Below are 24,737 nucleotides of genomic sequence, written 5' to 3'. Positions count from 1 at the left end.
AAGCGCTATATAAATATAATTCACTTCACTTCACTTCACTTCTGTAGAGTTCCTGGATTGCATTCATACTTGACCCAAACGAACCACACTAGCAAAGCAAATGGACTAGGGACTCTTTTTTTGTTTTGTTTTTATCACGCTTTTGCAGAAAAAGGTTTAAGAAAATTAATTCAAATAACCTATCACTGATCTGCATCTACTCAGAAGTATATATGAACTAAATGTTTGATGATTAAAAGTCATTGATCTTTAAAATTGGACGAAAAATGACAAGTGTCAACGCACTCTGAGTGGAACATTCTTCACACAAATTAATCCTAATCTGTAGACACCACATCCCTACCCCCTCTACTCCCCAAACTGTACTGTCTGCATTCAGTCTTAACTATTAATCAGGCCTATCCACTGTAAACCAGTACACCACCTTTCACACTGCCTTTTCCATTAAATAAAAGGCAAGATATCTGGTTACAGGACATACTGGAAAATGTAGTTTAACAAAGACGACCAAGTGGATGAGGTTTCCCTTGTAATACAGTGTTAAAACAAGTTAAGATTGACAAAAAATGCATGAAATAATGGACATATTTCACATGCCTTGAGCGTGAAGGTACTGGCACTATCGTCTAGTGCAGTGGTTCTCAAATGGGGTTACCCGTACCCCTGGGGGTACTTGAAGGTATGCCAAGGGGTACGTGAGATTTTTTTTAAATGTCTGTCAAAACGAACTGTGAAAAGAAATGCAACAATGCAATATTCAGTGTTGACAGCTAGATTTGTTGTGGACATCTTCCTTAAATATTGATGTTAAAGATTTATTTTTTTGTGAAGAAATGTTTAGAATTAAATTTATGAATCTAGATGGATCTGTATTTCAATCCCCAAAGAGGGTACTTTAAGTTGATGATTACTTCTATGTGTAGAAATCTTTATTTATGATTGAATCACTTGTTTATTTTTCAACACGTTTTTAGTTATTTTTATATCTTTTTTTCCAAATAGTTCAAGAAAGACCACAACAAATGGGCAATATTTTGCACTGTTATACAATTTAATAACTCAGAAACTGATGACATAGTGCTGTATTTTACTTTTTTATCTATTTTTTTTTCAACCAAAAATGCTTTGCTCTGATTAGGGGGTACTTGAATTAAAAAAATGTTCACAGGGGGTACATCAATGAAAAAAGGTTGAGAACCACTGATCTAGTGTGTAGTCTTGCACCATGATATCGATATGATTGATAGGATTTGAATAAAGAAGATCTGTTTTGCTCGACTTACCAGCAAACTTTCCAGGTTTAAGGCAGACCTGGGGTTTCTCATCATGTCCTCCAACTTCTTCAGTCGGGCTTCCAGCCTCCTCTCGGCGCCTTGAGACATGTTTGCAGTGTCCCTCGTAATATAATAGGAATAATTACGTTGCTGTTTTTACAGATGGTTTACATGTGACACCTGGTTGTTGGTGGGGCCTAGAAGCAGCAGCAGTCTTCGGGGCTCCCAGCCCACCCAGAAGTGCAACAATGAGGAGATGCAATATTTTCCGACGCCAACAGACTCGGAAGAACAGAGTTATCCTTTCAACCACCAAAGATAAAGTTCCACATGACGTCTCATCACCTCCCGCAAGTCGACGACAAAGTTTGAATGCGGGGATACCAGCAACAGGGCGTTTTCTTGATACCCTCGCCTACACTTTTCCCTTCTTTTTTTTTTTTTTTGAACGTCTGGGAATGCCTCGGACTCGCGTTTCAGATACAAAACGCGTGAATTCACGCCATTCAAGAAAAGTTCCGACGTCCGTCCGGCTGAGAGTTTATACTCGGCGGTGTGGTGGAGGAGCCATGAAAACAATGTCTGCTCTCCCGCGCGCAATGTTTCATAGGCACGCACTCTCTTTCTGAAATCCTTCTCGCATTTTCCAACTCCTTGCAGCCGTCTTCTTGCCTTATTCCCTCTCCTTTGGTGTTGTAAAAAAGTCCTTGTTGTTTCCCTGTAAGAGAAAAGTGCAACTCCCACCGAATCATCACATCTACATAATTACTGACACACACAAACACACACACCGTCTAGGATCTCCCTCCTCCCACTGGCAACAAAAAGAACTACATTACCCACAATCCCCATACCCTAGCCTCCCTAAAAAATTGCATTTTTAGAAGTCATATATATATATATATATATATATATATATATATATATATATATATATATATATATATATATATATATATATATATATATATATATATATATATATATATATATATATATGTATATATATTGTGAAACAAAAATCTAAAAATAATAATAATATATATATTAATTAATTAATTAATTAATTTAAAAAATATATAATACAAAAATAAATTTTAAAAAAAATATATATATATATATATATATATATATATATATATATATATATATATATATATATATATATATATATATATATATATATATATATATATATAGTTGCATGTATATATTGTGATAAAAAACTAAATAAATAAAATACATATATATATATATATATATATATATATATATATATATATATATATATATATATATATATATATATATATATATATATATATATACAGTATACAGTATATTAGAGCTGTGAATCTTTGGGTGTCCCACGATTCGATTCAATATCGATTCTTGGGGTCACGATTCGATTCAAAATCGATTTTTTTTTTTTCAATTCAACATGATTCTCGATTCAAAAACGATTTTTTTTCCCGATTCAAAACGATTCTCTATTCATTCAATACATAGGATTTCAGCAGGATCCACCCCAGTCTGCTGACATGCAAGCAGAGTAGTAGATTTTTGTAAAAAGCTTTTATAATTGGAAAGGACAATGTTTTATCAACTGTTTGCAATATTGTAAATTTGTTTTAACTATTAAATGAACCTAAAATATGACTTATTTTATCTTTGTGAAAATATTGGACACAGCGTGTTGTCAAGCTTATGAGATGCGATGCAAGTGTAAGCCACTGTGACACTATTGTTCTTTTTTTTTTTAAATTATAAATGTCTAATGATAATGTCAATGAGGGATTTTTAATCACTGCTATGTTGAAATTGTAACTGATATTGATACTGTTGTTGATAATATTCATTTTTGTTTCACTACTATTGGTTTGTTCTGTGTCGTGTTTGTGTCTCCTCTCAATTGCTCTGTTTATTGCAGTTCTGAGTGTTGCTGGGCCGGGTTTGGTTTTGGAATTGTATTGCATTGTTATGGTATTGCTGTGTATTGTTTTGTTGGATTGATTAATTTAAAAAAAAAATAATAATAATAATAATAATATTAAAAATAAAAGAATTTTAAAAAATAAAAAATCGATTTTTTAAAAATGGGAATCGATTCTGAATCGCACAACGTGAGAATCACGATTCGAATTAAAATCGATTTTTTCCCACACCCCTAATATATATATATATATATATATATATATATATATATATATATATATATATATATATATATATATATATATATATATATATATATATATATATATATATATATATATATATATATATATATATGATAATATTAAATACATTCTATGGTTATTACAATGTTTTAATATCGATTATTAAAATCTGTACAAATTGAATAACCAAACTCATTTTACTCGCGGTGGGCGATAGAGCAAATGTTGGTAGCGATCCGATAACAAGACATTACAAGGCCAGTTTTGCCAATACTATACCAATACCGATACTTTTTTATTTAAAATGTAATAATCTTGTGAATATGCCGTCCATTTATTGATCACAGGACAAAGATTTGAAAAAAACAACAAAAATATTCAACAAGCTATGAATGTGAGTGTGAATGTTGTCTGTCTATCTGTGTTGGCCCTGCGATGAGGTGGCGACTTGTCCAGGGTGTACCCTGCCTTCCGGCCGATTGTAGCTGAGATAGGCTCCAGCGCCCCCCGCGACCCTGAAGGGAATAAGCGGTGGAAAATGGATGGGATGGAAGCTAATTTTTAGAGATTTTTTTTTGCAATATAAACATGCAACTATATGAATGCAAACAATATCAACAAAAAATTATCCTTTATTAATTTTGCTCAATACAATACCGCAAAATAAGTCCACAAAAGCAAAACATTTTACTTCAATAAAGAACGTATTTCATGTAATGCAAGCTCACCTTAAGTCAGTTGGTATATGTTGCATTTTGTCATTTAAGAAATGCATTTATAAAAGTTTTTCTGACTTATTTTTAGATCCTTAAAATCTCATTTGAACCCTACATGAATACACAACTCTAATATGTTACCTATTTTTTTTTCAAGACAGATTATTAAACTTGTTTGCAAGTTTGGCATCCCTGCAGTGTTTCCATCAATACCTGCATGAGCCATAAGATGGCGCTATAAGACTTAACTAAATTAACCTTTTTGCTGCCACAACATGACCTTGAAGAAAGACCCCCATAAAATGCATGTACTGTTTACATATATAAACATATACAGGTATATCAAATTCAAATATACTTCAAGGGATGATTTCCTTTGAAGCAGCAATCTTCCAATACATATGTTGATGTTGTATTCATTGCTTTAGAGTACATTTTTGTTTATTCCAATTATATATGGTTTGTATGTGTTTCTTGTCATCATAGAAGTTCATTTAAAACAACATCATCATACAGTATGTTGATGCATTTAGTGTCATTTCCTTCGCTTTTAAAGTCTGATTAGGATCTAAAACAAAAAGTCAGTAATTGCCTGGTTGTACTTAAGATATTGCTAAGAAACAATGACAGCCAAATAATATGTTAAAATTTGGTGTATTGGTACTTTGTAATTGCAAAATGTTTATTACATTTTTAGCATTCTTTTTTATAGAATATTACATGCCAAAGTAAAATTCCCATGATTTCCATTATTTATTAATGCATTCAATCTTAGCAAAAATACTATAGGACAATCATGTTCCATCTATTTTATTTGTAAATCAAAGAAGTTCAAACTTGTTGAGCACATTAAAAAAAATTAAAGCAGGCGCTTTGGTATTTTAATATGTTTTAGTTTTGTAAATGGGATTTTTAACAATCGTATATAATTGTCTACTTATAAACAACACTTTGGGCCTGATTTAGTAAAGGTTTGTGTGTACTAAAAACACTTGCAAACCTGATAGCACACGCAAAACTCACCTGCTAAACGTGTGCAAAGTGGATTGCGTCTGTCAATTGAGCAGAATAAGCAAACAATCCATTTTGCGTCTCCGTCTTCATTAGGATGCAAAATATATGCTGATTGTCAAAACGTCAACAATACTGAGAGGAGAACATGTGAATATAATTATTTAGCATGTGCAATGTGATTTATCAACACTAATCACTGTTTTGCCAGAACTATTTTGTGTTGTATTTAGCACGTCTAAAAGTATGTGAAAACTGACACACCCTTTGGTGATCACGCTGCAAAGACAGATGATTGACGGAGAATCCTCTGTCATACATGTGGGTTTCAACATACAGTATATGCACGCTCTGTTGGGGGGAAAAAAAACATCAACATATTTTTAAAATTTTATAGCTGCTGACTGGGTGACTTCAGGGGCTGATTAAAACAAATTCCATTAATGCCTTCTGGTGTCTGCTGGCGTTTTTTCAACAATGTGCATTTTTTCATTTATATTATCTCTTATATAAAAAAAACTTCTTAATATTGTTGTCACGGCGCATGCGCAATCCTTCATACCATCTGCAGCAAGCGCCGCCGGCAGCTCTACCAGGAGCGCGCCGGGACACACCCCTGCTCGCTCTTCCCGCATTGCGGCCACGCGCCTGCACGGCTGCAGGCAATCAGCAATCCGCGCACCTGGGTCTGATGAGGGCAGACGGCATAAAGACCAGCGGACCCGAAGATCCAGTGCCGGAACATAGTTCACTCCTTGTGGTAAGCATCCCATCTCTGGCTTCCCTCCTCGTACCTGCTCTCTGTGCTTTCCCTCTGCCCGTGTCTTATGTCCTCTGTATTCTGTGATCCAGCTGTGCGCCTCGACTCCCCTATGGACGTTGGAGTGCTTCCCTCGAAACCTCGACCCTCGCTTGGACACGGACCTCATTGCCTCTCTCTAGCCCCCGACCTCTCGCTTGCCCACGGATGTCTTCTTGCCTTGCCCCTCCGGACTTCTGAAGGATTCATCCAACATGCACTTACAACACCCGCTAGTAACATTCACATTACTAATACTTCACATCGTCTTGCACCCTTCACTTATAGTAGCATACACACCCCAGCATATCATCAGCTTCAATAAACCTATTGAACTGATTTCCGCCATTGTGTCGTCTCCTTCCCCCGCCATACGTAACAATTGTTTAAGTGTTGAAGGAAGACATCTTGGTTCCTCCTCGCATAACCAACTTTTTGCAGTCATTGCAAATTGCCAGTTTTTTATCCGTCAGACACACTTTAAAATAATCCCAAACCATAGACATGGTGTCGTTAGTCAGTCACCGAGCTCACTGGCTTGTTAGCCACGGCTACAGCACCGGCAACAACACACTCTTGTTGTTGTTATGCTCCGCTCGCGGCAGTTTGATGAGGTCATCAAGCGTCGCCAGTAAACCTCTCATGCTGCAGTCGTCAACTCCTGTGTTGTGTGTGGGAGAGGGGAGAGGGGAGAGGGGAGAGGGGAGGGGCTGCTGACTGGGTTTATATCCGTGTTTTACCGGATATGTACCGCTCCGTACAACGGCGTTTTAAAAAGTCATTAATTTTACTTTTTGAAACCTATACCGATAATTTCCGATATCACATTCTAAAGCATTTAGAAGCATCTCTACTTGCAATATTGCGCACCAACTATTTTTGAAGAATTCACACCGCACGTCTACAAGTGTAACATGACCAAGTTTCGTCATCCCAGAAACAATTCACTTTTGTGGAAATTTTGACCCGAAATCGGAGGAGAATGTTGACGTTAAGATAGTTGGAGGTTTGATAGAGGGGAGCATAGAGGAATGGCATTTCAATGACTCTTGGTTTTTTCACTATTAGAATTAAATATGTGGGATTTGAACCGAGGATGTCGTTGTGGATTGTGCAGCCCTTTGAGACACTTGTGATTTAGGGCTATATAAATAAACATTGATTGATTGATTGATTGATATTAAATTGAATATTGAATTGAATAGATTTGAAAAGCCAAAGGTGAATCCCACAGCTCCACGTTGTCCTGCCAAGTCACACACTTGCAATACTGCACAATACTCTGATGATTATCTTGTGTGATGACTGCATTATGAAGATAGTATATATCTGTATCATGAATCAATTTAAGTGGACTTAAAGAAGTTGAAAAACGTATTCGGGTGTTTCCATTTAGTGGTCAATTGTACGGAATATATACTTCACTGTGCAACCTACTAATAAAAGTTTCAATCAATCAAAAAAACCCATATCTATTCCTGAATAATTCACACCGCACGTCTACGAATCAGAATAAGAGTCAAGTTCATTGCGGCATCTCCAAGCTTTGTCATCCCAGAAAAAAAAGCCACTTTTGTTGCAAATGTCGATCCGAACTCAGAGGAGAACGCAGGCGACAAGATAGCAGGAGCATTTGGAGGGGGAGGAGCCAGCCTGCTTCAGGTATAAGTGCGTCTCAGGCCATGTCCACACGAATACGGAGAGTTTCAAAAACGCATTTTTGGAGTTAGAACGATCTCTATCCACACAAGTGTAGTTTAAAAACTGTCTATACTAAACACATACACCTGCTGTCATGCACATTTCGTCCAATCAGAAGCCTGGAAAAAGCAGCCACAGCTGACTTGGTGGCATTACACTTCCTATTATTGTGATGTTTATTTTGATATACTAGACATACAATGACATGTACATTATCTTTCAAACCTGCCTGAGCAATCGTATCCTAAACAGCTGACTGTCATTAGCGCGGGAGTGTCGCAAAGCCTATTTTGTGAAAATGGAAGCCAATTTACGTTCAAACCCACAGTAATTCCTCTTATAGTGTGTTTAACCTCTAAAGGCCTTAGTTGGCCACATGCATGGACAGCACCTTTAAGCTCTTATTTCCAAAATTGTGTACACTACTGAATTGGGGTCTTATGCCGACATATGGACACTTATACTGCTACTGGTGGTGTCAGAAGAGTATAACATACAATGGAATTTGGAAAAAAAAAGTGTAAAAATAAAAATGAGCATGTCACTACACATGAAGTACACGTTTGTGTACTTATGGACTAAGTACGTCATATAAAAAGATGATTTTTTAGTTTTTATTCTAATTAGGGTCCAATAAGCCCAAATAGCAAAGAGAAATAAAACAAGCATGTAAACAAACAGCTTGGGCCTTAAGAGGTTAAAGCCAGCAAGGCAGTGTTGTTGAGCTTTGAAAATGACAGCGCACAGCCATGATGTCATCAAAGGAGCACAAGTCTCTGTTTGTGTCGTGTACACGCATACGCTGAGCGGAGAGTTTTGGAACTCTACACCTTGGCCAGCGTTTGCAAAAGTTTTTACAGACAAAAGTATGCGTTTGGGTGCGGACAAGAGGCCTAAACGCAGAGATAAATATGCATTTATTAAGTGTCTTTGTTGGTGTGGACATGGCCTCAATTGAGTGTATGTAGTCTACTGCATTGTGTTTGTGTAATCAATAAACGTGACCAATCTGAAACAGAAATGTGCGCATCTCATTTATTTTCCTTCATAAGCAATTCACTAACAAATATTGATACAACACAAAAAATGTTATTTTCCAAACTTTGGCCACGTTATGAACATCTTACGACCGCATGATAAAAAAGGATCACATTGTCGTTTCATTTGAGTAATTACAAAAGCATTTCCCTCTTTTGCAGGCATTTCGCTTGAAATAAAATACTTGGGTCACTTTGTGTGTGTGTGTGTGTGTGTGTGTGTGTGTGTGTGCGTGTGTGCTTGTGTGTGTGTGTTATTAACAAATGCAAAACATGTCAACAATAAATAATATTGTACAAAAAGGTCGACAGTCCACCACAAGGTCAAACGTTGAACAGATGTGACGGAGGGGAACAAGGACAAATCGTAGGAAGTAGAAAAAAAGCTGATCATCTATACATTGACACGAGGAAAAGAACAAAGTATGTTTCCTTTTGTACAAATAAGGGAGCGTCACGGTCGTAACTGTACAGATTATACAAGCAAGAATTAAGGCAATTTCTCTGTTGTTTTTGATGAAACATTTCATGTCTTGATTTCGACTATCTTGAAGGGGTTGGTTGTCATTGCAATACAGGTGATAGTCAAATACTAAAGATTTGTCATAAAGATGACACTTGTATGCCTTCAGCATCACAATGGTGGATAGTACTGCCTAGATTTGCACCTGTAGGGCTAACTATATAAATGAAAGGTGACAAACAAAAGTACAATTACACATTTCATCACTAATGATGTGCATAACTCATTTGCTTTCCTGTTTAAATGGATATTGAGCTGCCTCTGCTGAGCTCAGCATAAATATTGCAGACCAGGGTGCAATGTATCTACATTTAGGCACAGCCATATGTTCTCCTTTTTTTTTCAGATTTACTATGCTGCAGCAGAACCTCCAACATCTCATTCCCCAAAATGTGATGTGAAATGTATGGCAACTTTCCTCCCGGCACTATCTCTCCCGTCTCCTCCTATCCATATTTGTCTAACTCACCATCAAAGGGCTACAATGAGAGTTTGACACTGGAACAGACTAATTCCATTTGTGTTATTTACTTGAAAACACAGGATGTTGGACCTTAGCGTGTCTTTTTGCTGAGGGTGTTTTCCCATGTGTACTGTTACACCACAAGGCCTTAGAGGTTTTACTATACACTGCATGCGGAAAGTATTCAGTATGCTTCACTTTTTCCACATTTTTTTATGTTACAGCCTTATTCCAAAGTGAAATAAATTGATAATAATCCTCAAAATAACAAAATCACATTGCCATTATGTCATTTATTCCATTTGGGAAAAAGGATGTAACGTAACAAAATGTGGAAAAAGTGAAGCACTGCGAATAGTTTCCGGATGCGCTGTATTTTATTACAAAATCCAAAACCAGTGAAGTTGGCACGTTGTGTAAATGGTAAAAAAAAAACAGAATACAATGATTTGCAAATCATCATCATGCAAATAATCATTAACTTAGAATTTCATGGCAGCAACACATTGCAAAAAAGTTGGCACAGGGGCATTGTTACCACTGTGTTACATGGCCTTTCCTTTTAACAACACTCAGTAAACGTTTGGTAACTGAGGAGACACATTTTTTAAGCTTTTCAGGTGGAATTCTTTCCCATTCTTGCTTGATGTACAGCTTAAGTTGTTCAACAGTCCGGGGGTCTCCGTTGTGGTATTTTAGGCTTCATAATGCACCACACATTTTCAATGGGAGACAGGTCTGGACTACAGGCAGGCCAGTCTAGTACCCGCACTCTTTTACTATGAAGCCATGCTGTTGTAAAACGTGGCTTGGCATTGTCTTGCTGAAATAAGCAGGGGCGTCCATGATAACGTTGCTTGGATGGCAACATATGTTGCTCCAAAAGTGGGGCGGTATAGCTCGGTTGGTAGAGTGGCCGTGCCATCAACCTGAGGGTTGCAGGTTCGATTCCCGCTTCCGCCATCCTAGTCACTGCCGTTGTGTCCTTGGGCAAGACACTTTACCCACCTGCTCTCAGTGCCACCCACACTGGTTTAAATGTAACTTAGATATTGGGTTTTCACTATGTAAAGCGCTTTGAGTCACTAGAGAAAAGCGCTATATAAATATAATTCACTTCACTTCACTTCACTTCACTTCAAAACCTGTATGTACCTTTCAGCATTAATGGTGCCTTCACAAATGTGTAAGTTACCCATGTCTTGGGCACTAATACACCCCCATACCATCACAGATGCTGGCTTTTGAACTTTGCGCCTATAGCAATCCGGATGGTTCTTTTCCTCTTTGGTCTGGAGGACACGACGTCCACAGTTTGCAAAAACAATTTGAAATGTGGACTCGTCAGACCACAGAACACTTTTACACTTTGCATCAGTCCATCTTAGATGAGCTTGGGCCAAGCGAAGCCGGCGGCGTTTCTGGGTGTTGTTGATAAATGGCTTTCACTTTTATTAGTAGAGCTTTAACTTGCACTTACAGATGTAGCGACAAACTGTAGTTACTGACAGTGGTTTTCTGAAGTTTTCCTGAGCCCATGTGGTGATATCCTTTACACACTGATGTCGGTTTTTGAGGGATTGAAGGTCACGGGCATTCAATGTTGGTTTTTACGTGCAGTGATTTCTCCAGATTCTCTGAAACTTTTGATGATATTACGGACCGTATATGGTGAAATCCATAAATTCTTTGCAATAGCTCATTGAGAAATGTTGTTCTTAAACTGTTGGACAATTTGCTCACGCATTTGTTGACAAAGTGGTGACCGTCACCCCATCCTTGTTTGTGAATGACTGAGCATTTCATGGAAACTGCTTTTATACCCAATCATGGCACCCACCTGTTCCCAATTAGCCTGTTCACCTGTGGGATGTTCCAAATAAGTGTTTGATGAGCATTCCTCAACTTTCTCAGTCTTTTTTGCTACTTGTGCCAGCTTTTTTGAAACGTGTTGCAGGCATCAAATTCCAAATGACCTAATATTTGCAAAAAACAACAACGTCTTCCAGTTCGAACGTTAAGTATCTTGTCTTTGCAGTCTATTCAATTGAATATAAGTTGAAAATGCAAATCATTGTATTCTGTTTTTATTTACGATTTACACAACGTGCCAACTTCACTGGTTTTGGGTTTTGTACATTATAGAATTGGGCATCTGACTACACTTCTGTGATAACTTATATACTATATTTATTACAGTGTATATTTATCAGATTAATTTAGCTAGGAATGGGCCTTGAACACATTTTCATTTAATTCCCCAAAGCTGATGGCATGTAGTTCTTCTTTATATTATAAACAAGATGAGACTGACCCTCTAGTGCCTCTGCTGGTTGCAGCCAAGCAGTGCATCCACTCTGTCTAATTTGCAGCAAGACTCAATCCATCGCACACAATTCATACATTCTTAGCGAGTAATTATTGGCTTAATGCTGGAGTGTCCTAACTTTCCTCTGGGGCATATATCATTTAATAGCAGTTAATAAGCGCCAGGACGAAAAAGTATTCGGGATTTAAGCAGATTATATAAAAAATGCTGGATTCATATTGTTTTCTACTTTTTTGCACAAATCTCGTAATCAACTTTACCTCTAAATAAAAACAGCTAATGTTTTTTTTAATTATTATTACTTTCTAACCTTTTAAATCCCCATTTGATTTTATTATGGCATTTTTTTTATTATGAAAATGGCATACAAGAACTTAACCTAACCTTAAACCAAAAAATTAAACAATGCATCAACATGTGTTTTATTATTAATAATATGTATCGTACCCCATCCCTTTAACATTTACTGTATGGAAGATAACTAACTGTATGCAATTCTTAAGAAAGACAAAAAAAAAGAAAAAAGGAAAACAAATAGATCAAATGGGCATTCGAATGATTTAAAAAAACATGACATGTTTTTCTATTTTAATTTATGACTGAAGTTGATTAAAATATTTGAGAAAAAAAAAAGCTGAATAAAAAATGAATTCAAAAATGTTTTCCACACTCTTAACTCCCTGAGGACTTTTTCGTCTTGGTGCTAATCAGCTGGGCTAAAATTATTTTACAGTGTAGGGTTGACATATGAAAGTATTTGAAATAAAAATATTAAACTTAATGATAATAACTTGTATTTATATAATGCACTTTTCATTTAATTGGATATAAAAAACCCTCCTTCGGAAAAAAATAATTCCATTCGGAGCAACACAACTTAAGTTAAGGGTTCTTAAAGAAAAAGCTTTATGACATTATTAATTATTGGTATCAACATTTCAGCTTTTTTCTGTACATTGCCCTTATTTGCTCTATATTTTTTCTGTCGCGTTTAATTGTATTTCTACAATGTGCCGTGGGCTGCACTTTAGCAAAGGTGTCCCGAGACAAATATTTTACCGACATTGGACCCTTGAGTACTGGCTGATACCGATATTGATCCGGTACGATATCAGCACAAATAATACATACTTATTATTATTATTTTGCAGCGTTTAATGTTGGAAAAGGCTTGATCAAGCAAAACTAGTCAAACAGAGAACAATGGTAGGTATAAAAACACTAACCTATTTAATATAATCCTTCTAGAATGGATTTATACTGTCTTTAGGTTGAAATAGAGTGGTAATTTTTTTTTTGCCGACACCTGGTGGCCACATACATTTCTTAAATTAAACTCAAATTAAGTGATGCGGACACATTTGTTACTGGAGACTTTCTAATACACTTCTGCCTTAGAGACGTATCTGTAAGTAATATGCAACTATAATTAATTTAAATGTGTTTGAATTGACAAATGTTGTGTTTAAGACTGCAACATTTTTCAATTAAGGTCACTTAATATGTTGTGTTTAGCTTGTGTGCTAGCTCCTAGCAGGGACATTTAACTCAGTTGTTTTGGGGGCCACATTTCCAGAACGCTAAGGACCGGGGGGCCGGACTTCTTCCTTCACTATTACTTATTTTGTATATTCCAATCCTCTACAGTAGACAATTGATTTTGTGGATGGATATTTCCATTCATCCAGGTCATTGTGTTCTCAGGGCATTCAATCGATCACAACTGGACTGTTTGGTTTGTCTAAGAAGACGTTTCACCTCTCGTCCGAGTAGCCTTCATCAGTTCATGCTCGTAGACTTGGATTGGTCAGATCAAGTCTTAGATTGGTCAAATTGTAGTCTAGATTTTGGTCTATTTTTTTTTGTCAGAGTTACAGGAGCGCTCTGCTGTTTTTAAGGACCTTCTGCAAAAAAGCTTGTCAAAGACAACTTTGCCAACAGCTAACATTATCTACTAAGCAAACTATAACCTGCTACCCGAGAATGTTCAACAATTCTTCTCAACAAAAGAGGAGAAATATAACTTTAGGCAGAAATATAATTTAAAACATTTGTTTGCACGTACAACAGTTAAAACCTTTAGCGTCAAACAGTGTAATAATACGATCCAATTAAAGAGGCTGAAAGTACAAAGAAGAATTATGATTAACGTCATTAATTTATTGAAAATGAAATATTATCCATCTCGTTAAGCAAATCATAACTGATTTAACAACTTATTAAAAGAACTGATGTATTTAGAACACGTTGATGTTAGGGATGTCCGATAATGGCTTTTTGCCGATATCCGATATTGTCCAACTCTTTAATTACAAATACCGATATCAACCGATACCAATATATACAGTCGTGGAATTAACACATTATTATGCCTAATTTGGACAACCAGGTATGGTGAAGATAAGGTCCTTTTTAAATAAAAAAAAAAAGATAAATAAATTAAAAACATTTTCTTGAATAAAAAAGAAAGTAAAACAATATAAAAACAGTTACATAGAAACTAGTAATTAATGAAAATGAGTAAAATTAACTGTTAAAGGTTAGTACTATTAGTGGACCAGCAGCACGCACAATCATGTGTGCTTACGGACTGTATCCCTTGCAGTCTGTATTGATCTATAATGATATATAATGTAGGAACCAGAATATTAATAACAGAAAGAAACAACCCTTTTGTGTGAATGAGTGTAATGGAGGAGGGAGGTTTTTTGGGTTGGTGCACTAATTGTAAGTGTATCTTGTGTTTTTTATGTTGATTTAATTAAAAAAAATAAATAAATAAATAAAACCGATACCGATAATAAAAAAAAAACGATATTGATATTTTCCGATATTACATTTTAAAGCATTTATCGGCCGGCCGATATTATCGGACATCTCTAGTTGATGTAATTGTGTACAAATTGAGGACAGGAAGTATGTGTTTGTAATTGCTATGCAGTGAAGATTAGATAAGACTTGCTTGCTTCTACTCCTTTTTGGACATGTTGGAAAGAAAATATGTAAAATCGATGAACTGATTTGCACAAGTAAACACGCTGCAGGACTGCTTGTAACAGAGCTAGAAGTGGGAAAAATGATCGATTCCTCGATGCATCACCATTAGTAACTGGACAATTCTGACTCTATGGACAAATGTCCAAATATCCATTATTTGCGTATGTTCAATAAAGTAATACAGATGGTTCTAAAATGCAGATCTAGCTTGAATGCGAAGTAGTGAAACCAGAAAAGAACAAACGCTGTGTACACTTCAACAGAAGCCTAACTGGAACTGCATCATAACCGAAAGTAACCAAATAAGAAGAGGAAATTAGCGAGTAGATTATTAAGTCAGGAGTGACAATAATAACCACACAGGGCAACACTTTCAGCCATCGATAAAAATGAGAATATGGACGACAAATGTCTTTAAGTCGCAAGTTTACTGTATGACGACTGAAGGGAATGTCGTAGTAGCCAAAGGAGGTGTCTTCAAGACATATTATTAAAAAATTCAATATCCATCCTTCCATTTTCTACCACTTTTTCCTGTTCAGGGTCGCGAATAATAAATAATAAATTCAAATATATAGTAAAATAACATAATAATGAAGGACACATAAGTAATCAATTTATAATGGAATCGTAGCCCCTGAATCGTAATCGTAATCGAATCGTGAGGATCCAAAGGATTACCACCTGTAAATAAAGCGTATTTTTTGTTTTTCTTGCTGATATCGCACCAATATCAATATCGGATCGGGAACCCACTACACTTTAGACACCCCTGCATTAACCGGTGTATCATCATGTTTGTGATGTTCACCGTAAGTATTTCTTAAATCTCATGTACAGAGGGGTATTCTGACCTGAGAGTGTCTTTATTGCAAAGGTCCATTTTGTGATTAAAGTCATTCTCCTTCCTTGTCGCAACCTTATCATGGCAGCACCAATAATGATCGATGTACATGCCATGTACAGTGAGAACATCTTTACTATGCGTCTGTCTTCTTCCCCTTGACATGTGGCTTAATACAGTAAACACAGAATGTATTCTTCAGAACTAACAAGTGAATTGATCATTAGTGCAAGGTGTAATATGAAAAGCAGTAATTGTACCCTGATCCTTCTGTGAAAGTGGCCAAAAATTCCCTTTTCATTTTAAATCTGTTAGGGACACCATGGGCCTGATTTACTAAAGGTTTGTGTGTACTAAAACATGTGCAAACCTGATAGCACACGCAAAGCTGATCTACTAAACGTGTGCAAAGTGGATTGTGTCTGTTAATTAAGCAGAATATCCATTTTGCGTCTCTGTCTTCATTAATATGCAAAATATATGTTGATTAGCAAAACATCCACAACAGTGGGAGGGATAAATGCAAATATAATTATTAAAATATTTCTTATATGAAAAAAACGTCTTCAAGTATGCATGTTTTTGCGTGAAGCCTCTCTCCAATGAACGCACCTTAGGCGGTAATAAAAAAAAAGAAAAGTGTTTTCATCGTAGATCCACTGCAGGAGTCAGGACTGCTGGTTTCTGAAATGCCCATAAAAAGTGGTAGATGTCTCCGGCATGTTTAAAAATATAGTAAAACGCCGCAGCTAGGAAGAAGCACGATAACATGAGTGTGCAGTAAATGAGCGTGTCTCCGTGGGGAAAGCCCCGTAGTACACACAAAAATCCTCATTTAATTAGGGCACCACTTTTCAATTCCACACACAGTGTTAGTAGATCACACGCTGGATCTTAGTAAATCAGGTCCCATGTCTTCTCGTCAAACCATGGAACTTTATAGTAAACCAGCAGTAGACATATATGTTTGAATGTTTGCACCACGACCATTTGTGTAAGCGCTTGAAAATACAGTAGGGGTGTTTTTCCTGGCATTGGCTTTGACTGGAGTGGAGCGAAACAAGGCAAGAACATTCTGCAAAGTGAAAGCAAAACAAAGCTTAATGCGTGACAAACAGGCAACAGATGTAGTTGTACTCTGCAACCTTACAATCGTGCTTGCACCTACTCTGCTGCACTGTACTGTACTATATTGTATTGTGCCTCCCTCACACATCCCACACACAAACAAGAAGATTAGTGCATTTACCATATGAGGACGCATTCAACTGATGTGCGACTAAATGGTCAATGGCGACACATGGAGGTGAACAAGGCTCACCCATTTTAGCTGAAACGGGGAAAACAAGTGTCATAAAGCAAAACGTCACACAAATAAGTGCTTTTTCTTTTGACAACATAATTCTAATCTCCCACACACCATACATGTCAACCCATAAGCACAATGTGCTCTAAAGTGTAAACAAAATACTGCAGAGGTGACTGTTTTTAAAGCCAAAGTGCAACAGAAAAGGGATTTATGTCACAGTCAAAAAACATGTAAAAAAGGAATCAACTGGTTCTTTTCATTACTGGCAAATAAGGACTTGGCAAACATCAGTTTGTGTTTATTTTTGGGGTATGTGTGTTGTTTTACCAATTGTTCTTGAAGGCCCCCTGGGGATTTTTTCAAAAGCTGGCTCAAAGTGCCCTGTGACAGGAACATCACTGCTCATGTATTATAGAAGAGACTGAGTAGCAATCTGCAGTGGAATATCGCCATTAGAACATGCCTTCACAGTTGTCAAACAGCGAGGGGTGTTGGGGGGTTAATTCCAATTCCAATCTAGTCAAGTTCAAGACAAAACACATAAGAGTCACTGGGAGGTTGGTCAGTGTTGCTGGCCATTTTTTCTTTTCAGGAATGGCAATTGAAAAAGGAAACATTCTTTTTTTCTTGGTGTTGAAAAGCAATCAGTAGATCTAAAAAATACATTTTGTTATATATTTTATGGAAAAAAAACGAAAATCCCCAGTCAGCAAAAATGATAAAATTGACCAAAAACATGTTTTGAACCGGAACCGAAAGTTGCTACTTAAAGTTGAGACTGCAAACTGGCCTGCAGGACCCTGCTGTAATGTTCTGGTGTATGTCTGGACCCCGGGATGGAGATACGGCAGGCAAGTGCATGAAAGAACCCCTTTTTATTAGAAAAGACGCAGGTAACACAAAACAAACCAAGATGTGAAGACCAGACCAGATGGGTGGTGGTAAATGGAGGTAAATAGGAAATGGAGTGAAAAATAAGAGCAGTGGAGAAGAAATAATAAAAAATATAGGGCTCTAATGATTAAACGTCATGTCATATCATGACATCTGCGTCAGAAAGACAGATCGTCGACCAATAACTTTTTGATAGGGCTGTCAAAAATACAGAGTTAACTCATGTGATTAATCACAAAATATTATTAATTATGTATATACGCAGATTAATAACGCAATTTCTTTTGACTGTACATGCTTCTTTACCTTAACTGTATGGAGCCAAAACACTGCCAGTAAGATTTGCTATAAAAATGTTTTAATAGCACCAAAACAAGCTCTGGCAACCAATAAAAAAAACATTGAAAAAATACAATATTTTTGGTGGCTATTTTTTTGTATCATGAAATGTTTTTGATGCCAATATTTATATTTTTGTAGACTGTTATTGTTTTGTGTGCTTCACAGGTTTTTATTTTGAACTTTTTTCACATTCATGCATGTAAAGTAACTATATATATATATATATATATATATATATATATATATATATATATATATATATATATATATATATATATATATATATATATATATATATATATATATATATATATATATATATATATATATATATATATATATATATATATATCGTATATATATATATATATATCGTATATATATATATATATATATATATATATATATATATATATATATATATGTATATATATAGAGCTTTACAAATAAGGTAAAAAGTAAAAAAGTAATAAAAGAAGTTCACTATATTTTGTGTTGATAAAATGTTTATAAATCTGATGACAGCAACACACATAAGCCTACTAAAAAAAAAAGTTTAAAAAAGAAATTGTCTCATAATTTCATATTATGAAGCTTTTAAAAAAGTATATTTTGATGCCCTGAGTCCTCCCGTCTTTCTTTACAGTCTTTTACCTGCATGCCCAAGTCTAGTAAAACTGCTTACGGGTTGTAAGCCACGCCCACAGGCACCTGCCGCCCCACACCATACCACTGCCATTAATTTAAAACTGTAAAAGTGCACAAACATATGAATATTGGTATCGGAAACATGTCATGAAACAAAAAAGATATCCACCATGATACTGTCTTTTTTAATTTGTTGCCGAAACTTGTTTTGGTGTCAATACAACTTTTTCTACAATGTCTTTTTTTTTTTTGTTACCAAATTTTACTGGCAGTGTTTGGCTTCATATAACCGTGAATGGTTATATGATTGGTTGGTCGTTTTATTTTATTGTATAAAATACAGTGGTACCTCAACTTAAGAGTGTTTTATGATAAGAGATAAGAGTCTCTCTGATAATTCTTGTGAGTATAAGAGTATGAGATGAAAGTTAAAATTTGAGTTCCAAGCATCCCAACAATTAGTTGGCGTAGCAAATGTCAAAGTGAGCCTTGTAAGATCCATCCAAAACATCTAATCTTACTCGCTAGCATTTGCATGTAGCTTTTTATTTAATTAAAAAAGAAATAATCAAAAACATGAATGAGTTAGAATGAGAATGAATCTAATGCTAGACAAGAACATTAAAATAACATCTAAACAGCAATCATTTATCCATAAAAATATGGAAAAGCTGCTGATGGTGGTTTTGACAACAAAGCAGCTGGTCGGAGATACCGTAGGAGTTCACTCTTCAAGGTAAATTATGTCCATTATTATTATTACATTATTTCATAAAACTACTGTAGTTGTTTGCAGTACATTCAATTGTATTATTTTATAAAACATTTCTAATCTAAAAGTTAGTTTTTCTTTTTAAAATCCATGCTACATTTTGGAATCGTGATGGGTTTTTCCAAAGACATGCAGCAGGGGATAGGTTGATTGGCAACACTAAATGGTCCCTAGCGTGTGAATGTGAGTGTGAATGTTGTCTGTCTATCTGTGTTGGCCCTGTGATGAGGTGGCGACTTGTCCAGGGTGTAATCCGCCTTCCGCCCATATGCAGCTGAGATAGGCTCCAGCAACCCCCGCGACCCCGAACGGGACAAGCGGTAGAAAATGGATGGATGTTTTTTAATTTTTTTTTAAATATTTTTTTTGGGGGGGGGGTCATGCTCTAATTTAATTTATTTTAATTCCTTTCAATGGGAGACATTGATTTGAGATACAAGTGTCTTGAGTTAAGAGCTCCGTCACAGAACAAGTTAAGCTCGTAAATTAAGGTACCGCTGTATAAAAAAAAAATCGAATAGTTTTTTTTTTTTAATGAATAGTTATTGCATTTCAACACAAAATTGTTTATTTTTCCACTTTTATTTTTTGTATTTCAAAATGAAATTCAGATAAACAAATTGTTTTTGGTTTCCAATTTCCATTCTTGAAATGAAAATTCAATGACCGAAACATACACTGACCAAGGTTGCACCATTCCACAGTGTATGATTTGCTGCATTAATAGGAAATATTACAAATATTTAGAAGGCTTCTTTTTTCATGTTTGCGGTTACCACACATCAGAATTCAAACTGCATATAAGGTTTCCAAGTGCACTTTTTTTTAGAAGGACCTAAAAGCGAGGGCAATATTTTATACTTTTGTCACTGCTGCAGAGAAGTGTTGGACCACAAAGCAGTGTTTTAGAATATATAAGAACCATCCTTGAACAAACCTCCAAACTTTGTTTTATAGTGCATTCAATATAAGAGACAATGGAGAGAGCATCTGCTTCAGATGGGATACGTTACTGTACATGGGGCCAGCGAGCAGTGATCACTGTATCAAGTCCTTCCATCCAAGAGTGCTGTTGTATAAGTTAAAGGCGATTTGTGATGCTGGTAGATTGGATGATGACGAGGATGTGTGCATGTACGCAGTGTGGGTTGTGGTGTGGATGGCACAGCAGTCCTTGGAGCATCCATCTGTAAAAAAGAGTAGGAGGAGAACCAGTCAGTGGGTGAATTAAGAAAGCTCTCATCCACACTTTTTAGGTGAACTATAAAATAATATACAGTAGCTCCTTAATGATGTATTCCACACATTGGTGAGTTTTTGGTGACAGTATAATTTCCCTTGAATCAACATCCTGTACAGTAATAACATACAGTTGTACCTCGGCATACAAGTTTAATTGATTTCGTAGCTAAAACAAAACTCCAACAGTGTTACCTCAACTAAAGAGCTGTCCCTCAGCTAATTGTTATGCTTTAAGTTGCAAGCTAAAGTTTGAGTTACAAGTATCCCCGCTATTAGTTGGCGGTAAGATCCACTTGTCTTACTCGTTAGCATTAGCTTATAGCTAGAGATGGACATAACTTTTTTTTAAGTGAGTGTGAAAGACAGCCCTGAGGAGAAGCGGGTGATAACAATGAAATAAAAAAAATGATCATCAAAAACATGTGTGAGCGTGTGGCCAACTTAGCGAAACAAATAAAGCGTATCACTGCTAGTGTGCACCATTCTGAAGCAGGAGGAGTCTAACGCAGAGGTGCTGCATGGGGGGGTCATGAAATTTTTGGTTAATTAGACTAAAAAAAAAAAAAAAACAGGAATATATATTTATACAGTATTATAGTTATGTTAGCATATAAGATAGCTAGCAACTAGCACACTCATTTCTAGCTAGCTAATAGCTGCGCAATACTGTATTCTTTCAAAACCAGAGTATTGCACAATAACAAGGTGACTTTAGGACCAGTTTAATTTACAGCACAAATTTATACAGCATACATAAGTAGTGGGTCCCATCTGCATATGAGTTTTGGTAATCTAGCGTACGAGTGGCCAGCTAGCAAATATTGCTCTAGTTTCTTGCTAGCAATTAGCGCTCTACTTGCCAGCTAGCTAATAGTGGCTCTCTGATGAATTATTTAAATATGTTAGTAATGCACAATAACAAGGTGTCTAGCGACTTGCGCTCTAGTTGTCAGCTAGTCACTGGTTACTAAAACACGGCCACGAAGTGGACATACTTTATCACATCCTGGGTAATTCTTCTCAGTTAGACCTAGGATTCCATGTGATGAAACCACAGGCGTGTGTTCTGCAAAAAAAAAAAAAAAGGTAGCAACCGAAGCGCAGAAGCCAGCAAGTGTAGAGGAGGAGACTCTAATGGTGCCAGGCAGACCTCTTTCTCTTCCCTAAAAAGAGAGTTTAATCATCACTGCTGTTTATGTTCCACCCAATGCTAACATTAGCACTGCTATGAGTTAGCTGTTAGCCTCTATGATTTCCTTTTTTGATTCAATGAAAATCATCCGCTTCTTCTCACCACTGTCCTTCAACCTCACTTACTCCCGACCCAGATTTTAATCTATAGCATAACAGTTAGCCAAGAGAAAAAACGTGTGAGCTGGGGTGCCACTGTATTTCATTTCAGATGTGTTGTTCTTATGCTTTACTTCCTCAAGTATGTTTGCAGTATTTGAAATATATTGTAGTACTAAGTAGCCAATAACAAGAGCTACAAAAGCCTACGGTATAAATCGATATGAATCAATATACATACAGATGCATAAACACAGCTGTTTGTGGGACTCTGATGAACCAACCTCATTTGTTTTGATTGCGGATTCGCAGACATCGCCTCTTCGGTGAAGGCCCCAGCTCTGGGCTGCCGGTTGCTGATAATGGTGTACTAATGGAACAGGACAAAATGGCTGTTTTCTCAGTGCCGGGCTTTGGCACAGGCTGGATAACCACGCAACCTCCTGTAGATAGTAGAGGCACGGTGTAGGCATGTTCGCCATCCTCCACATTGGAGTCAAGGTCTGATTTACTCTCTGCCTCAAACATCTGGCCATGCGTTGAGCACCGCTTCACAGATTCCCATTCTCCCACACAACAGTTGTTCTCTTTTAGGGCTTCTCGCTCCAGATCACCATTTGCTGGGTGCTCCACTGCCTTTTCTTCCGCTGCAACCCCATCTCGTGTTCTCTCAGAGTGAAAAGTATGAAGTGAATGCCAATCTGTGCCATTGACAATAACATTACATGGGGATGCAGGGCTTGTTTGGAGTTGAATCCTTGGTGTGCTGGGAGCAAGTTGTGTAGTAATGTCATTTTGAAGACCATTCACATTCAAAGAAAAGCTTCTGTCGCTGGAAGTTGAATTAGATGTTTCCAGAGTGTCTGAGCGAGTGGTCCCAAACATCTCAGTATTACTGAGGGGTCTCTGTAATGCCGGCCCTTCCCATAGATTGTGACAGACGTTAACTTCCTTTTCCAGCCCAACAGGTGGTGAAGGTCTTGGCTCAACCTCTGCTTCTATTTTGCTCTGAGCCTGAGGCGCCATCCGCTGAAAGACATGCTGTTGGCATGATTTCTGGCTCACAGTTAAATCAATAACCCCTTCCAGTAGTTTAATGTCATTGGTTGGACTCACGTTCCTCATATTGTCCTCCACCTTCACAGTCATGTTCATCACCGCTAACCTGTTTTTCTCCGAGCCTTCAGGAGAGAGGCATTCTCCATCGCTAGCATCTTGCCTCTGTGTGTCTCTCTCTCCTACAGGGGGATTAGGAGACCTAGATGCTGAAACATCTGAAAAGACAGTAGCGCTGTTGTCTGGCTGATCCTGGAATGATTTGGGATTGAAGGGGATTGGAATTGGAATGGGAATTGGGACTGGAAGGGGTACAATGACAGGGTAAGGGACTAATAGGGTTGGTGGCGGTACTAATGGGGCGAGGGATGGAAGGCCATAATTCATCATCGGTGGCAGGGGGATGGGTCCATTGGGCATCATATTGATAGGTGGAAAAGGGGGAAGCCCTGGCATTTGAAAACCAGGATGGGGTGGGATCATGCCATGATTAGGATTGGATGAGGGGTACAAATGCGGGGACATCATGGGTCTATGCATGGAGCTAGATGCAGCACCAAGAGTCCGGGGTGGAGGTGGGGGACCTATACCAGGGATCATGGGGTTTGACAGGGGACTGTTGGGTCCGCCTGGGTGGACCGATGGACGTAGATATGGTGGTCGGATCTGCTGCATCATCTGATGTTCCATAAACAGAGGCAAAGGCATTGGCCCCCGAGGGGTCATCACCATCGGGGGGCTTCCAGAGGGGACCCCAACAGCTGGATGCAAAGTAGGTATGGGCGGCTGGGGGAGCGTTGGGCTCTCATGGGGTCGGGATGTGGAGATCTTGGCTGAGGAGGAGGAGGACGGTGAGCAAACGACATCCGAGGACATGTTAGATGAAGTGCAAGGAACTGAAGAGTTGATGGGTCCTCCCGGTGATGGAGCTGTCCGCCGAAGGTCGTTAAAAGGCGTTCCCCAGGATTCAGGAGTAAGCAGCTGTACACCTCCACTGCACTCTGCCTTACCATCCAATTCAGCCCCATGTCCTGGGTTACAGAGAGATACTGGCAGTGCTGCTTGGGTCTCCTTATAAAAGATGTCCATCTTATATTGGTTCAAGCATTTGGCACTGCAGAACTGCAGTCGTCGTTCACCTGCCCCAAAGTCCAGGTACTCCTTTGTGTGGCGGATATGCTTGCACCAGTCACACACCTATGTCAAAGTAAACATAGCACACAGCTTCTCAGTCAACCTGCTTATAAACGTGGAAAAAACAACACATTGTCCTTTAAAGTACCCCCAATCATATGGAGATACACATTAAA

At 37.3% G+C, this 24,737-nt stretch overlaps 2 protein-coding genes across 8 annotated transcripts in view; both read right to left on the bottom strand.

Moving 5' to 3' along the window:
• The window catches only part of rock2a (rho-associated, coiled-coil containing protein kinase 2a), a 109,556-nt gene extending 107,463 nt beyond the window's left edge, over nucleotides 1-2,093 (bottom strand). For 3 of the 4 annotated variants that reach the window (XM_062041712.1, XM_062041711.1, XM_062041713.1), the window contains exon 1: nucleotides 1,284-2,092. In XM_062041712.1, coding sequence (XP_061897696.1) covers nucleotides 1,284-1,382 — 99 coding nt within the window. In that variant the 5' untranslated portion in view covers nucleotides 1,383-2,092. Of the gene's footprint in view, nucleotides 1-1,283 lie in introns of all 4 variants that reach the window. The other variant, XM_062041709.1, reaches the window with a different exon arrangement.
• A 16,761-nt stretch (nucleotides 2,094-18,854) lies between these two features.
• The window catches only part of sobpa (sine oculis binding protein homolog (Drosophila) a), a 102,077-nt gene continuing 96,194 nt past the window's right edge, over nucleotides 18,855-24,737 (bottom strand). For 3 of the 4 annotated variants that reach the window (XM_062041716.1, XM_062041718.1, XM_062041717.1), the window contains 2 exons: nucleotides 22,656-24,624; nucleotides 18,855-21,026 (listed from right to left, as the gene is read on the bottom strand). In XM_062041716.1, coding sequence (XP_061897700.1) covers nucleotides 22,657-24,624 — 1,968 coding nt within the window. In that variant the 3' untranslated portion in view covers nucleotides 18,855-21,026; nucleotide 22,656. Of the gene's footprint in view, nucleotides 21,027-22,076; nucleotides 22,148-22,655; nucleotides 24,625-24,737 lie in introns of all 4 variants that reach the window. The other variant, XR_009825278.1, reaches the window with a different exon arrangement.

The sequence above is a fragment of the Entelurus aequoreus genome, linkage group LG03 (assembly GCF_033978785.1).
Source record: "Entelurus aequoreus isolate RoL-2023_Sb linkage group LG03, RoL_Eaeq_v1.1, whole genome shotgun sequence".
In the NCBI taxonomy this organism is placed as follows: domain Eukaryota; kingdom Metazoa; phylum Chordata; class Actinopteri; order Syngnathiformes; family Syngnathidae; genus Entelurus; species Entelurus aequoreus.
The sequence above is the reverse complement of the archived record's forward strand: the minus strand, read 5'-3'. Positions and strand labels throughout refer to the sequence as shown.